The sequence below is a fragment of the Branchiostoma belcheri genome, unplaced genomic scaffold, assembly GCF_001625305.1.
Source record: "Branchiostoma belcheri isolate BF01 breed outbred unplaced genomic scaffold, Haploidv18h27 scaffold9, whole genome shotgun sequence".
NCBI lineage: Eukaryota > Metazoa > Chordata > Leptocardii > Amphioxiformes > Branchiostomatidae > Branchiostoma > Branchiostoma belcheri.
Genome location: NW_017804575.1, coordinates 1,207,246 through 1,223,053, shown reverse-complemented (window position 1 = coordinate 1,223,053; position 15,808 = coordinate 1,207,246). Strand labels below are relative to the sequence as shown.

The following is a 15,808-nucleotide window of genomic DNA, read 5'->3' as shown; positions in this document are numbered from 1 at the left end:
TATATATATATATATATATATATATATATATATATATATATATATATATATATATATATATATATGCAAAACAGATACGTATAGACTGATTGACTTATTAGAGTTACATAGCCCATCTTGACTTATATTATTTTCATGCCGCCACCAAAGCAGACAAACACATCAACGGACAACAAACATACTCATTTCACCTGAGTTAGGTAAAGAAATTCGTGTAAAGTGCACATGCCTTTCCCGAGAGCACAAGATCGGTGGCATGGAAGGATTCGAACTCGGGACCCCTAAGTTCCGAGCCGAACGCCTGGTTGTTCCGCCACACGACTCAACAACAGTTACCAACGTAGTTTCTTGATGAATATATATGGCATTATGAACCTTAAACTTCTACCTTGTGATGAAGCAATATAAACCTTAAACTTCCACCTTGCGATCTCCCCCCACAGAGAGACGTATCCTAACGGCCATGAATATGTCATTCACTCCTTTGAGCTGGACGAACGGCTGGCTCCGTATTTCGCCCCATATCCTGACCACGTGTTGCACTGTCCAGTGGCTGTCTCGGACAACGACGGTAAACTGGATTATTTGTTGAAACTGTTTAATTTGAAACATACATCTAATTGATTGAAGGTTTGAAGAAGACCATAAATATTAGATCATGGTTGGATGCTCATGTATCTTCTTTAACATCCATGTTTTTATCTACTTCATATTCACCACAAAACAAGGCTCATGAGAGCCACTCAAATGTTTTGGGTTGCTGTACTAGACAGTGAGGACAGGTGTTTGTTGGCCTTAGACTTGAAAAGTTTAGTGTCATATCCATTTGGGAAACAATCACATGATAACTTGTCCCATAGTGATGTTGTAGAAAAGAAGCTTTCAGCGTGGAACTTCCTCCTAAGAGGTGGTGTATGGAGGAAGAAAGGGTGATTTGCTTTAGTGGAAGTGGCAAAACGTGTCCGTGCTGAGAATGTTCGAAGTGGGGCACTACCGAGTTGACAATGTTGACTCATGTTGACTCATTGTTTGAAGAAAGCTCAGTATCCATATTACTTTGGCTCAAGACAAATTTTTCACTTGCTGTGATACCCTAGTACTATAGACATGACACGACTAGAACTTTGTAGATTATTAACACATACTCAGTTAACATTTTTCATCGTGTGACTTCCTGCCAGGCACCATGACGGCATTTTCGGAGTCTGCCTGGGCTCCCGATAAAGGAAAGAACAACAATAGAGACATGCAGTGGGGAGGGGGGACACTCTACGTGGACGAAAAGGAGAAAAACGACACTGTTTCTGGAGGAAGAAGAAAACTGTCCCACCGCAAGACCGTACCCACAGTTGATCTGTCGCAGTGGATACAGCGGAACTTTGCAATAGACGACCACATAAGTACATAATTAAGTTTACATTTCCTTCTGTGTGCTAGCATGGGTGCCATCCATAACCGTAAAGTAATCGTCAGCAGAATATGTCGGAAGAACACTGAACGTATAAACACTTTATGTACTATGTGTGTGTGTGTGTGTGTGCAGGGAGGGGGGCATTCAATGAACATTCAGCTACATTTACGTTTTATCGATAACTTACTTTATGACTTCATTTCTTCTGTGTGTGACTGTAAGTGCCAACCATAAGCGTCAAGTAATCGTCAACAGAATACGTCACCAGAACTCTCTCTCTCTCTCTCACTCAATCCAGGGTATCGTCGCTCCTACGGAGGAACCCCTCTCTTGACTCGTTCCACTCTCTTCTCAGTCTGGCATATCTGGGTCAAGCAGGGCCCAGGTGTTGCACAAGACTATCCCTCCACCTTGTACAGGGCCGTCCTCTGCGTCTCCTCCCGGGGTGTCCACTCAGTGGCTCTTAATACCCATTTGTTGTCTTGTAGTCTAGCTACATGTCCTGCCCAGCGGTGTTTGGCTGTGTTGACAGCAGTGATGATGTCAGTTACTCCTGTCTAGAGTCGGATCCAGGAGTTTCTTTTCTGTCTCGGAGTGTTATACCAAGCATGATCCTCTCCATCTTCCGCTGTGCAACCCTGAGCATCTCCATCTGGGTGTTGGTTAGTGCCCAAGTCTCACTACCGTATGTCATCACAGGGAGTATGTATTGGTTAAAAACATTTCTCTTGAGTCTTTCTTACTTCTCATGATGTTGTCTACTTTTCCAAAAGCTGCCCATCCCACTGTGATGCGTCTCTTTATCTCAGGCAGGAGACTTCCATCGTGTGTTACTTTTTTGCCCAGGTATATGTAGCTGTCTACTACTTCTATTTCCTCCCCGTATAATGTTTATTGAACATCAACTTGGTCTTCCCGAGGTGCATGTTCAGACCCAATGGTTTGCTGGCATTGTGTATGTCCTGGAGCATCTCTTCCAGCTCTTGTGGTGAAGTAGCCATTAAGATGATGTAATCTGCAAACAGGAGATGTGAGAGGTATTCTCCATCAATCCCAGAATCCAGAACAGTGATAGTAAAAATCAACAACGTTCCTTCCGAGCAAAAGTTCTTAAATACATCTGTGTGTATGTGGGGGGGGGGGGTCTTCATTGAACATTGAGCTACATTTACGTTTTTATCGATGACGTACTTTACGACTTTAAGGTTAAGAGCAACTTTCTTCCCTGTAGTTTTCAAGTTGGACGTGGAGGGAGCAGAATACACCATACTGAAGAAAATGCTGCAAGAAGACACATTTCGCTGGATTGATAAGTAAGTATCCTTCCAATGTTATTATGTTCATGGTAAAGGTAAATTCATTGAAGAGGAATGCTGCTTGGAGGAACATCATCATCATCGGTCGGCTGCTGCGCGGGCGACTGCAAGATCCCTCCACTGCCCCTTCACTGTAAAACGCAGCCTAACTAGATCCTGTCGCATCTAATTATGTTGGATTCACGAAAACCTCTGTCTACAGTCAGCAACCACAGTCACCCAAAGGAAACCTTCCAAACTTGCACATTTGTTTACAGCTACTGTATGTTTTACCGTAAGGTTTTACGGGGAGTTTCACCCAGGTCAACCGACTGGATGGAGTACTGAGCAAAAGAGCAAACTGATGGAGGATCTGAAGAAAAACAAAATAAAACAAGAGAGTTGGGCGGCAGAGACGCAAAAGTACGGAGATATGGACAAACTGCACACATCAAAGGTTAGATTCAACATAACGTGCAACAAAGTATAATGTCATGGCACCACCACGCAAAAACACATTCAGTAGTGGCCTAAAATATAAACACTTCTCTTGCGTATTTTTGACTAACCACTGCATGATGTCACGAATCCGCGAGATCAAGTGTAAAGAGTGAATGTGTCTAGATCTTGAAGAAGGCCATACATCTCTTTTTAATAAAAAGATCTAAAATGCGCTTCGCTTGTGATTTCTAAAACTTTTCTATCACCGGCTAATGCAGACAAGATTGTATCTATCATCGCATCAGCAAAGGTCTTCCGTTGATTTTATGAATAAATACTACCACAGATCCCACCCGAGACTCCGGGGTCTGCAGGTAATGTCTACACCTCCTGCGGGCCCAGCAATTCGTCCGTTCCCGCCCGGGTAGCCCTGGTAGTGCAGGTCGGCATGAACGCCAAGATGGCCCACAGACTGATCGAAACCATCCAAGCTTACACATCGCACATTCCTCTCAGGTAAGACCAAACTGATTTAATTTTATGGATGCCATCCGCCCGCGCATTGATTTTCGCCTGTTCTAAAAAGAATATCTCCTCCTTTGAGGCTCTGGCCTGGGTGCAACCTAAATATACTTTCAACTAAAATAATCGTTAATGGTCTCCTTGTTAATGTCAATTCAATTCAATCACGATTGCTGCCCCCCCCCCCCCTGTGTAGCCTGTGCTGTAAGTACCATGGCGGGTACCTCCATGTAAGTACAGTCTCTAGATTTACTGGACCGTGTCTGTGTTCTCTAGTTTGTTTGTGCACGGCGACTTTGCAGAGCTGTTTCCAGATATGGTGCTGCACTGGTCCATAAACCACACTATCGGAGTTCGAGAGGGACACCCTTACCCACCCGGACACTTCGACATGGTACATCCCTACTGGATTCGCACCAACCTCATCATGAGTGTCCTGAGGTACGAATTCTTTCTCTTAAAGTATTTCTATTTTTGTATGACTGAAACATTGGGACTTGATATCATATGTATATATATATCAACATTATAATGCCCAGAATTGTTTTCTCCAGAAATGTTTATATTTTTCCACACCTGGCACATGTAACTGGTTACGTCGATGAAGGTTAGACACCCAGGTAATACGATACGCCAAAAAGTAGTTACTCAAGCAACTGGATATTATTTTGAAAACGTCAGACGTTTCAGCTAGTATCCACTAGCTTTCGTCAGTGACGTCAGTAACTACTTTTTGGCGCATATAACTGGTTATCTATGATAGAATGAGTTTCAATTGTATCATAGCAGTCTCCCTTAGGTTACAGGAACTTGACATTCAGCCAGCCTACTACCTACCATTGAAAGTCAACGACCAAATGAAAGATGTCGCCAACAAAACGGACCTACGAATCGTACAGCCGACTGTCGCATTTCCACCCACATCAGGTAGAGTAGATTTTTTATGTCTATTTTGTATATATATTGGTCAGCCAGTATAACTGAACTTAAGCGAACCACATAAGTTTCTTTTCATTCATTTCTTTAAGTTACAAATTAAAGCATTTGTCAAAGTAGCAATCATGGTCTGCATCATGTGTTTTTCTGACTTTTGACTCTGATACGAACATCATAGCAATAAGTATTGTATAGTATGTAATCTCATTCCACACACCGACATGATAAAGCTCAATATAATTTCTGACTGGTAAACCGGCACACCCGTAGTTGAACGTTTGTATTTTTCATTGTTACGAATCGACTTATCCTATCATATTTGTCAGATGACGTAATTACTGGTCTTATAAACTTCTTTACTTTGCTCTACGATACCAACATGTTAACAGGAAGTGTACATCGGAAACGTTTTTAAACTAACGTACAGGTATCCATTCTCAGGCACCCTCCTGACGTACAAGAACTACTACCGCTTCAGAGACGTGGAACGGGTTCCCAAGGCGTTACGGATCATCAGTAGCGCCCTGGGAAAAACAGGGGGAATTCTGGTCCTGGACTCAGACCATCCGGACAGCTACATGAACTCCGTGTTCCTCCTGGACTATCTGGTGGAGAATTCCGGATTCCAGTTAGTTAGGATAGAAGACTGCATTGCGGGTGTATGAGTCTTATTTCTCGCAACTTAAATATATCAGCTGACCCAGAGCACTAGTTGTTTAATAACAATAGACGCAGAAGAAGATTCGTTATTGACTCAACAAAAAGTATAGGGATTTTTATATGGTCTTCTACAACTAAAGATCTAACAAAGCTAAATACATTGTATGAATAACGTCATCCTATGTACAGAATATATGTATGGGGAAAATGAGTAGCTTGTTTGTTAACTTGAATTGGAGTCATGACATTGTTGACAAGTTTTAAGAGCATGCTGTCAAGCTCTCTTTGTTCGCACACGTTGTGTCGAGAGGTGACATTGTTGACAAATTTCAAGAGCACGCTGACACGTTTTCTTTGTTCACACATGATGCGTAAATAAAGGTCATGTCGGTATGTCAGCCCTGAAAAAGTATTTACATTGTGAATGTTAAATGATTACTTACTTTGCGACAACAATTCGCGGTGCTCCGAACATGTCGCTGGGTTCACTCCAAGTGTGAAAAAAATCAGTAAATTCATATTCAGAATTCTTTTAAAATAGCAGCATAGAATATAGATTTTTTGAGCGACAGTTTCACAATATTGCATACTTTTCCAACTGCTCTCAACATTCAATACAAGACATCACATTACATTACATTAAGTATATAGTTTCATCTTTTGATTTTCGAACAACATGGTCATATGATCACAATGGTACATAATACATGTGTTACAATTCACGGTGCTCCGAACATGTCGCTGGGTTCGCTGGAAATACAGTTTTTCAGTAATAGTAAAACATACCTAGTCTGTTTTCGGTGCTGAACGCCATCCACATACAGGAAACACACCTATCCTTTCCTTGGGGCTGAACGCCATTCACACTCACACACACACACACACACACACACACACACATCGCCATCCTCTTACTCTTAGTGAAACACAGTCATTCGCCACAAAATGAAATTTTCGTTAACAGAAAAGTACAAGAACGAGAAGAAAAGAGAAATATGGTATGGTAGCAAACGATTTTTTCTGGAAACGGACGAAAATTGATGCGCGCGCGGATTTCATCAATATAATCAAAAAAAGTGGCATTGCCACTGAATGAAAAGTGGGATTTGCCGATGACGGTAAGTCTGGTTATGGTTGCCTTGGGCGATGAATAGTAAAAATAAATCCCATATTTTTGGTAAATCCTATTTTATTTTGTGCACATACCTACAGTGTAATCCCCTCCAAAATCGTACGGAAATCATCAGCATACTAGTAGATGGCAGGGACAAAATTAGATAACACTTGTAGCTTAGGTAACACCTGGAGCTCGAAACTGCACCCCAGACGGGGATTTACCAAAAACAATAAGCTCCAGGTAATTCTCGTCTGCCCAAATAATAGTGATGTAAGCCAGGTAAGCCTGTTAAACTTTGCCTAGAGCATCAAATACCAAGAACGAATTCCTTGAAGTAACGATTAAGTCCAATAACAACAGCTATTAGCCTTAAACAGGCTACGGATTTGTAATTCTTGATCAATTGTAATGTTCATGATTTTTGGCAGGCAGGTTACCGTTGGGGCGACCAAGTTCAAGTTGAAATATCGGCCTGGGGGGCACTACGTCAATGCAGTGGACTTTTCGTGTTTGTCGTTTCCAGTTTTTACAGGATATTTCAGAGTATATGTAAGTGGATACGTCGATATGTAAGTGGATGTTAATGATTTTTGGTAGACAATTTTCGTTGTCAAGACCAAGCTTAAGTGCGAAAATGGGCTTCATGGGGGTCCCTACGTCACTGCAGTTGACCTTCCATTTTTGTCCTTTGTGAACAGGATAATTCGAGTATATATGATATAGATGTTCATGATTTTTGATAGGCAAGTTACCGTTGTCGAGACCAAGGTTATGGTAAAAAAATGGGCTTCGCCAAAAATGAGCTCGTCACACCTCTGGTTTGTAATATAGAACGTCAGTGATTCATGGCAACTGTTTCATAAGTATGTAATGTCTAGTCATAGAATGCTTCCGTTAATCGATTTTGCTGCTTTTTGTTGCATTTTTCAGTCACAATAAATACTCTTTGTTGTGCTAAGTGTGGATGTTGATTTTAATATGTTAGCATATCTGACTCTTATAAAGGAAGAAGAGCGTCACAATAGGGTGTGTACTTTTTCAGTTGTAGTGAACCCAGCGACATCTTCGGAGCATGCATTATGTAAAATACATGTATTATGTAAAATTGTGATCATAATACAATGTTATTCGAAATTTAAAAGATGAAACTATAATCACAAAGTGCAATACTTAATGTAATGTAATTTGATGTCTTGTATTGAATGTTGAGAGCAGTTGGACAATTATGCAATATTGTGAAACTGTCGCTCAAAATATCTATACTCTATGCTGCTATTTTTTAAAAATTCCGAATATAAATTTACTGAATTTTTTCACGTTTGGAGTGAACCCAGCGACATGTTCGGAGCAAAAGTAAGTAAACCTTTAACATTCACAATGAAACGGTAAGTAATTTTTCAGGGCTGACATACCGACATGACCTTTATTTACACATCATGTGTGACCAAAGAAAACGTGTCAGTGTGCTCTTAAAACTTGTCAACAATGTCACCTCTCGACACAACGTGTGAACAAATGGAGCTTGTCAGCGTGCTCTTAACCTGGTCAACAATGTCAGACTCCAATTCAAGTTGACAAACATGCTACTCATTTGCCGCATACATATATTCTGTACATAGGATGACGTTATTCTGTACATAGGATGACGTTATTCATACAATGTATTTAGCTTTCTTAGATCTTTAGTTGTAGAAGACCATACAAAAATCCCTATACTTTTTGTTGAGTCAATAACGAATCTTTTTCTGCGTCTATTGTTAACAATAGTACCATTTGTCAGCTGAAACATTTTAGTTGCGAGAAATAAGACTCATACTCCCGCAATGCAGTCTTCTATCCTAACTAACTGGAATCCGGAATTCTCCACCAGATAGTCCAGGAGGAACACGGAGTTCATGTAGCTGTCCGGATGGTCTGAGTCCAGGACCAGGATTCCCCCTGTTTTTCCCAGGGCGCTACTGATGATCCGTAACGCCTTGGGAACACGTTCCACGTCTCTGAAGCGGTAGTAGTTGTCGTACGTCAGGAGAGTGCCTGGGAATGGAAACCTGTACGTTAGTCTAAAAACTTTTCCGATTTACACTACTATCTGTAGAGTAAACAGAAGTAAACAAGTTTATAACATCATCTGACAAAGTATGATTATGATAGTATTAATCTCCAAGCAGATCCCTCTCGGTGGCAAAAAGACAGTATCAAATTGGCCAGGCAGTATCCATTAGCCGAAGGTCCGCGGCCACCGACGGGGTGTAGCGACAAAAAAAAACGGCCATATATAAAAAGCTAACGATCATCCCCTCAACCTCTGCTTGTAGAGTATGATAGTATATAATAAGTCGATTCGTAACAACGAAAAGAACACAATTCAATTACGGGGTGTGCCGGTTTCCCAGTAAGAAATTATATTGAGCTTTATCAAGTCGGTGTGTTGAATGAGATTACATAGTACATCATTACATACATGTATACAATTGCTATGATGTTCGTATCAAAGCAAAAGTCAGAAAAACTCGTGATGCTGAACATGATTGTAACTTTGAAAAATGCTTTTATTTGTAACTTAAAGAAATGTATGAAAATAAACTGATGTGTTTCGCTGAAGTTCAGTTATACTGGCTGACCAAGACATGTACAAATAGACATAAAAATCTAAATCTACTCTACCTGATGCAGGTGGAAATGCGACAGTCGGCTGTACAATTCGTAGGTCCGTTTTTTTAGCAACATCTTTCATTTGGTCGTTGACTTTAACCGGTAGGTAGTAGGCTGGCTGAATGTCAAGTTCCTGTAACCTAAAAAAATAGAAAGCCGCTACACTACAATTAAAACTCATTGGATCATAGTTTTCAGTTACATATCAGTCCATGTGTGCAAAAATATAAACATTTGTGGAGAAAACACTTCTCTGGACATTATAAGGTTGATACATATACATATGATATCAATGTTTCAGTCGTACAAAAATAGAAATGTTTTAAGAGAAAGAATTAGTACCTCAGGACACTCATGATGAGGTTGGTGCGAATCCAGTTGGGATGTACCATGTCGAAGTGTCCGGGTGGGTAAGGGTGTCCCTCTCGGACTCCGATGGTGTGGTTGATGGACCAGTGCAGCACCATATCTGGAAACAGCTCTGCAAAGTCGCCGTGCACAAACAAACTAGAGAACACAGACACTGTCCAGTAAATATTGAGACTGTACGTACAGCACAGGCTACTCAAAGGGGGTGGGGGGCAGCAATCGTGATCAGTAGCCTCCTGTGCAGACCTCCGGGCAGGTACAAACCTTTTCCGGGCGGCTGGTTGTAGGATGGCCGGCAAAAGAACGCGTTAATTATTCTACAAAACGCAGTATAAAAACCCCCACCCATCCGTAGGCCTGCACAACAAGATTATTTTTCACTAATTTTAGTCTCAAGTATCTTTGGGTTTCGCTTACCTGAGAGGGATGTGCGATGTGTGAGCTTGGATGGTGTCGATCAGCCTGTGGGCCATCTTGGCGTTCATGCCGACCTGCACTACCAGGGCTACCCGGGCGGGAACGGACGAGTTGCTGGGCCCGCAGGAGGTGTAGACATTACCTGCAGTCCCCGGAGTCTCGGCTGGGACCTATGGTAGTATTTATTCATAAAATCAACGGAAGACCTTTGCTGATTCGATGATAGATGCAGTCCTGTCTGTATTAGCAGGTGATAGAAAAGTTTTAGAAATCACAAGCGAAGTGCACTCTAGATCTTTTTATTAAAAAGAGATGTATGGCCTTCTTCAAGGTCCAGACACATTCACTCTTTACACGTGATCTCGCGGATTCGTGATATCATGCAGTGGTGAGTCAAAGATACCCGACAGAAGTGTTTATATTTTAGGCCACTACTGAATGTGTTTTTACGTGGTGGTGCCATGACATTATACTTTGTTGCACATTATGTTGACTCTAACCTTTGATGTGTGCAGTTTGTCCATATCTCCGTACGTCTGCGTCTCTGCCGCCCAACTCTCTTGTTTTATTTTGTTTTTCTTCAGATCCTCCATCAATTTGCTCTTTTGCTCTTTACTCCATCCAGTCGGTTGACCTGGATGAAACTCCCCGTAAAACCTTACGGTAAAACATAAAGTAGCTGTGAACAACTTTGAAAGTTTGGAAGGTTTTCGTTGGGTGACATATATGCTGACCGTAGTCAGAGCTTTTCTCGAATCTAACAGAATTAAAATGCGACGGGATCTAGATAGCTATATAGGCTGCATTTTACCACCTAGTGTTCCTCCAAGCAGCATTCCTCTCCAATGAATTTACCTTTATCATGAAGATGATAAAGTTGGAAGGATACTTCTGACTTACTTATCAATCCAGCGAAATGTGTCTTCTTGCAGCATTTTCTTCAGTATGGTGTATTCTGCTCCCTCCACGTCCAGCTTGAAAACTACATGGAAGAGAGTCGCTCTTAATCTTAAACTTAAACTTATAAAATACGTCATCGATAAAAACGTAAATGTAGTTCAATGTTCAATGAAGCCCCCCCCCCCTTCCATATACTGCTGCTCAGAAGGAAGGTTCTGATGACGTATTCTATTGCTTTACACTTATGGTTGGCACCCACAATCACACACAGAAGGAAATGTAAAATTATGTACTTATGTGGTCGTCTATTGCAAAGTTCCGCTGTATCCACTGTGACAAATCAACTGTCGGTACGGTCTTGCGGTGGGACAGCTTTCTTATTCCTCCAGAAGCAGTGTCTTTTTTCTCCTTTTCGTCCACGTAGAGTGTCCCCCCTCCCCACTGCATGTCTTTGTTGTTGTTCTTCCCTTTATCAGGAGCCCAGGCAGACTCCGAAAATGCCGTCATTGTGCCTGGCAGGGAATAACACGAAAAAAATCTTTGATCTATTAACTGAACATGTGTTGATAATCTACAAAGTTCAAGTCGTGTCATTTATATAGTACTAGTGTATCACAGCAAGCTTTTAAGCTTAATTTTTTAAAAAATTGGTGGTCTATGATCTAATTAAGATATGAAATTATTGAAAAATATTGTGCCAGGAATGTCAGCAGGACAAGGGTTAAGACAAATATTTCACTTAAAAGTGTAGGCTTAAAAGTGAAATATTTGTTTTAACTCAAAGTAACATATGAATAATGAGCTTTCTTCAAACAATGAGTCAACATGAGTCAATATTGTCAACTCGCTAGTGCCCCCACTTCGAACATTTTCAGCACGGACACGTTTTGCCACTTCCACTGAGGCAAATCAACCTTTCTTCCTCCATTCACCTCTTAGTTGGACATTCTTCGCTGAAAGCTTCTTTCCTACAACGTCACTATTGAAAAAGTTACCACGTGGTTGTTTCCCAAATGGGTATAACATTAAACTTTTCAAGTCTAAAGCCAACAAACATCTGTCCTCACTGTCTAGTACAGTAACCCAAAACATTTGAGTGGCTCTCATGAGCCTTGTTTTGTGGTGAATATAAAGTAGATTAAAGAAACGTGGAGGTTAAAGAAGATACATGTACATCCAACCATGATCTAACATTTTATGATCTTCTTTAAACCTTCAATCAATTAGTTTAAAATTCAACAGGTTCAACAAATAACCCAGTTTACCGTCGTTGTCCGAGACAGCCACTGGGCAGTGCAACACGTGGTCAGGATATGGGGCGAAATACGGAGCCAGCCGTTCGTCCAGCTCAAAGGAGTGAATGACATATTCATGGCCGTTAGGATACGTCTCTCTGTGGGGGGAGATCGCAAGGTAGAAGTTTTTAATATTGCGTCATCACAAGGTAGAAGTTTAAGGTACATATTGCTTCATCACAAGGTAGAAGTTTAAGGTTTATATTGCTTCATCACAAGGTAGATTAAGGTTCATATTGCTTCATCACAAGGTAGAAGTTTAAGGTTTATATTGCTTCATCACAAGGTAGAAGTTTAAGGTTCATATTGCTTCATCACAAGGACAAGGTAGACGTTTAAGGTTCATATTGCTTAATCGCAAGGTAGAAGTTTAAGGTTCATATTGCTTCATCACAAGGTAGAAGTTTAAGGTTCATATTGCTTCATCACAAGGTAGAAGTTTAAGGTTCATATTGCTTCATCACAAGGTAGAAGTTTATGGTTCATATTGCTTCATCACAAGGTAGATGTGTAAGGTTCATATTGCTTCATTACAAGGTAGAAGTTTAAGGTTCATATTGCTTCATCACAAGGTAGAAGTTTAAGGTTCATATTGCTTCATCACAGCTTCATCACAAGGTAGAAGTTTAAGGTTCATATTGCTTCATCACAAGGTAGAAGTTTAAGGTTCATATTGCTTCATCAGAAGGTAGAAGTTTAAGATTCATATTGCTTCATTACAAGGTAGAAGTTTAAGGTTCATATTGCTTCATCACAAGGTAGAAGTTTAAGATTCATATTGCTTCATTACAAGGTAGAAGTTTAAGGTTCATATTGCTTCATCACAAGGTAGAAGTTTAAGGTTCATGTTGCTTTATCAGGAAACTACGATGGGAACAGTTGTGGGGTCGTGTGGCGGAAGGGCAGAGTGTTTGGCTCGGAACCAAGAGGTCCCAAGTTCAAATCCTGACATGCCACTGACCTTGTGCTCTTAGTAAAAGCACTTAACACAAACACGGAGGCATGTCAGGACTCGAACCCGGGACCTCATGGTCCCGAGTCGAGCACTCTGCCGTCACGCCACACGACCCCAAGTAACGTTTATTCATTTATTTCTGTTTTATTTAAACAGGACAGAGACCTCATTGCTACTTAAAAACACTGCTTTTTAGGAATGGCCTGTGACAACAAGTTACACATGAAAACAATGAAACCAACACATTACACAATACATAAAGTTACAAAACAACCAAGCGTCAAAACAAAATCGTTAACCGTAAATCAATGTCGTTAAGCCAGGCCAAGTTCAGGAGGTCAGAGGTCAGCAGTGTTGTTTCAGAACCTTCTTAAACGACAGGTAAGACGTGGCCACTCTAACTGTGGCAGGTAGGCCGTTCCAGGCAAATGCTCCCCTATACGCAAACTTTCTTCGGCCAGATTCCAATCGGACTTTAGGAAGTTTTAAAGATAAGTTTGAGTTGTGCCTAGTTTGGTAGATATGAGATGTTCTACAAAACACTTGTAGGTATTCCGGTACTTGTTGGTGTATTGATTTGAAGACGGTTTGAAGGAGGTGCATTTGCCGACGACTTGCCAAGGAATTCCAACCTAACGCAGACAGCTGTACATTATCTATATGTGAAGTACGTGGTATACCAAGAACAAGCCTTGCAGCACGATTTTGAAGTAGCAACGTTGAGTGTGCACAGCATAACAATGGCTTGTGGTGTGATGATATTCTTATTTTCTTATCTGTCCAATTCAAGTCTGAATATTATTAAGGAACTGAAAGAAAACTACCTGAAGAGTTGAACACTGGAGGCAACATTTGCGCCACAGTCGAGGAAAAACTTCCTGGGGCTATCATTTGTTGTCTTGAACGTCTTTTTCATGGGAACATGGCTGGCTTCAAACCTGTAACACAAAGAGAGATAGAAGAGAAAAATATAAGCCAGATTTGACTTTTATTCAATGATGATATTGCTAATTATAACTAATGTATATTTCAAGACAAAAACAACATGGCTTATTCACAACTGCACTCTGGTACAACTTGCACTGGTGCACTATACACCGACTGTATAGGTCTTCCTTGTTGGTCGGTGACACGTAAACACAATAAACACGTACCGTCTGTCTTTTTTACGAACGTCCCGACACTGTTATTGCCCTCACATGGCAGTTTAACTACAGGCCTTCTTATGATGATTTATACATAACTCAAACATGGCTGACAGGAGTAGTGCTTACCCCGCCCGCCAGTATGTTCTTTATTACAAGTTCGTGCCCGACGGCAAACAGGCATTGACAAGAAAATAAACAGGTAAGGAACATGGTAACTACTATTCTATTATGCTATATTATTCTAGTCAATCTATTAAATATCTATTCCGGCCTTGTTGCCTGTAATAATTTTGCTGTAAAATGGCGGCAAAATGGTGTACATGATGACGTCGTGCACACGATAGAATGAGTCATTCTGAGTGAGTTTCCAAAATGGCGATAAACTGAATAGCGTTAACCAAGGAGGTTGAAACTTCCGTGTGTTAACATTTTTTGGCGCTAGCTGTGCGTGTATGGCTACCATTTCTGCTGAAAACTAAGAGAGATGAAGACAGTGAATGTGTACGTAGAAATTCGGTGCAATTTTTCTTACTTTGTGACGAATTTGCGACTCCGACACTTGGCCAGTTGAGACTGCAGATCGATGCAAGAACAGTTCCCCACCACTCTCAGCTTCAAAGGGCAGCCCGGTGCTGTTGTACCCAAGATCGGGTAGCCGTTTCCGATAAGTTGAGAAATAAACAGCCCGGACATAAAAGACACCAAAGCGATGATCGCGCGCTTACCGCTAGGTGACATGATTTCAACTGTAATATAGTAAAACACAGCTCTACTAACTACGCGGAAGGTGTGGACACAAAATAGTGCGAAACAAACCTTCAAAAAAATCTTATGGAAAGTGCCGGCCAAACCATAGGGACGAACAAATTAAAATAAGTAGACGAGATTTAATTGAACATTTTTAGATCTAACATTTCAGTGTTTGAAAGTGTTTTCTTGATTTAGCCTGTTGTACTCGGAATTTCCTGGTAAAGAGGCCCGGAGTTATACTTGATCACTGCGCGTGCACACGTGGTACAGGTGGACCAACACGGAAACAAGAGGACTTTGTGTTTCTCTATCGACCTCTTACGCGGTTCAAATATGAAACTATCAAGTTCTAACGTTACGTGAAACCAGATAGCATACCGACAGAAAAACAGATCGTCTACGGTGACCTCGTGACATTGGAACAGTACCACTTTTAGTGGGGTGTCAAACATTATGTTCAGTTTTTTCTGTTTAAATTTCATTTATATCTTTTCCTTGTGTTGCATTTTTAGATAAATTTATATTTTTACAAATGCATACTACAAGTCTTAACACTACTGTTAGTGCCCTGTCCCCGTGTATGATGGTATGGTCCAAAAAGTGGTCGGTTATTCTAATAACCGGCCACTTTTGAGGGTACGGCCTGATAACCCACGGGAAATGGAGACTTCTAATTGGTCATCTTCTGGCTATATGATAATGAACTGTATTGCTAGACAGTTGCACATGGCATAATGTATGGCAACAATGACAATGTGACCAATACAATAACATTGTGCTAAAAAAAACTATTACTACAGGAATATGAGCGCGAACGGCGTATATATTGACATGATGTACGATAAACATTTCTGTCTGTTACAATACTTTCTTTCCTTTGTAAGGAACTACAAATATTTTGGCCTAAGTACGTAGATATGGAGCATGACAGCCAGGATTT

The 15,808-nt window shown here is 40.8% G+C and overlaps 2 protein-coding genes across 2 annotated transcripts in view; one reads left to right on the top strand and one right to left on the bottom strand.

The window, feature by feature from the left end:
• Window positions 1-5,520, top strand: part of LOC109487862 — a 13,922-nt gene extending 8,402 nt beyond the window's left edge. The window contains exon 10 of the mRNA XM_019791962.1: window positions 5,047-5,520. Within this exon, the coding sequence (XP_019647521.1) occupies window positions 5,047-5,270 (224 nt within the window). The 3' untranslated portion in view covers window positions 5,271-5,520. The remainder of the gene's footprint in view (window positions 1-5,046) is intronic.
• A 1,849-nt stretch (window positions 5,521-7,369) lies between these two features.
• On the bottom strand, window positions 7,370-14,958 carry LOC109487863. Its single transcript, XM_019791963.1, has 10 exons — window positions 14,651-14,958; window positions 13,795-13,908; window positions 11,986-12,113; window positions 11,014-11,232; window positions 10,721-10,802; window positions 10,321-10,477; window positions 9,821-9,990; window positions 9,377-9,541; window positions 9,047-9,174; window positions 7,370-8,416 (listed from the first exon to the last, which is right to left on the bottom strand). Exons 1-10 carry the CDS (start codon window positions 14,854-14,856, stop codon window positions 8,193-8,195), a joined length of 1,593 nt encoding a protein of 530 aa, XP_019647522.1. The 5' UTR covers window positions 14,857-14,958; the 3' UTR covers window positions 7,370-8,192.
• Window positions 14,959-15,808: the final 850 nt, after the last annotated feature.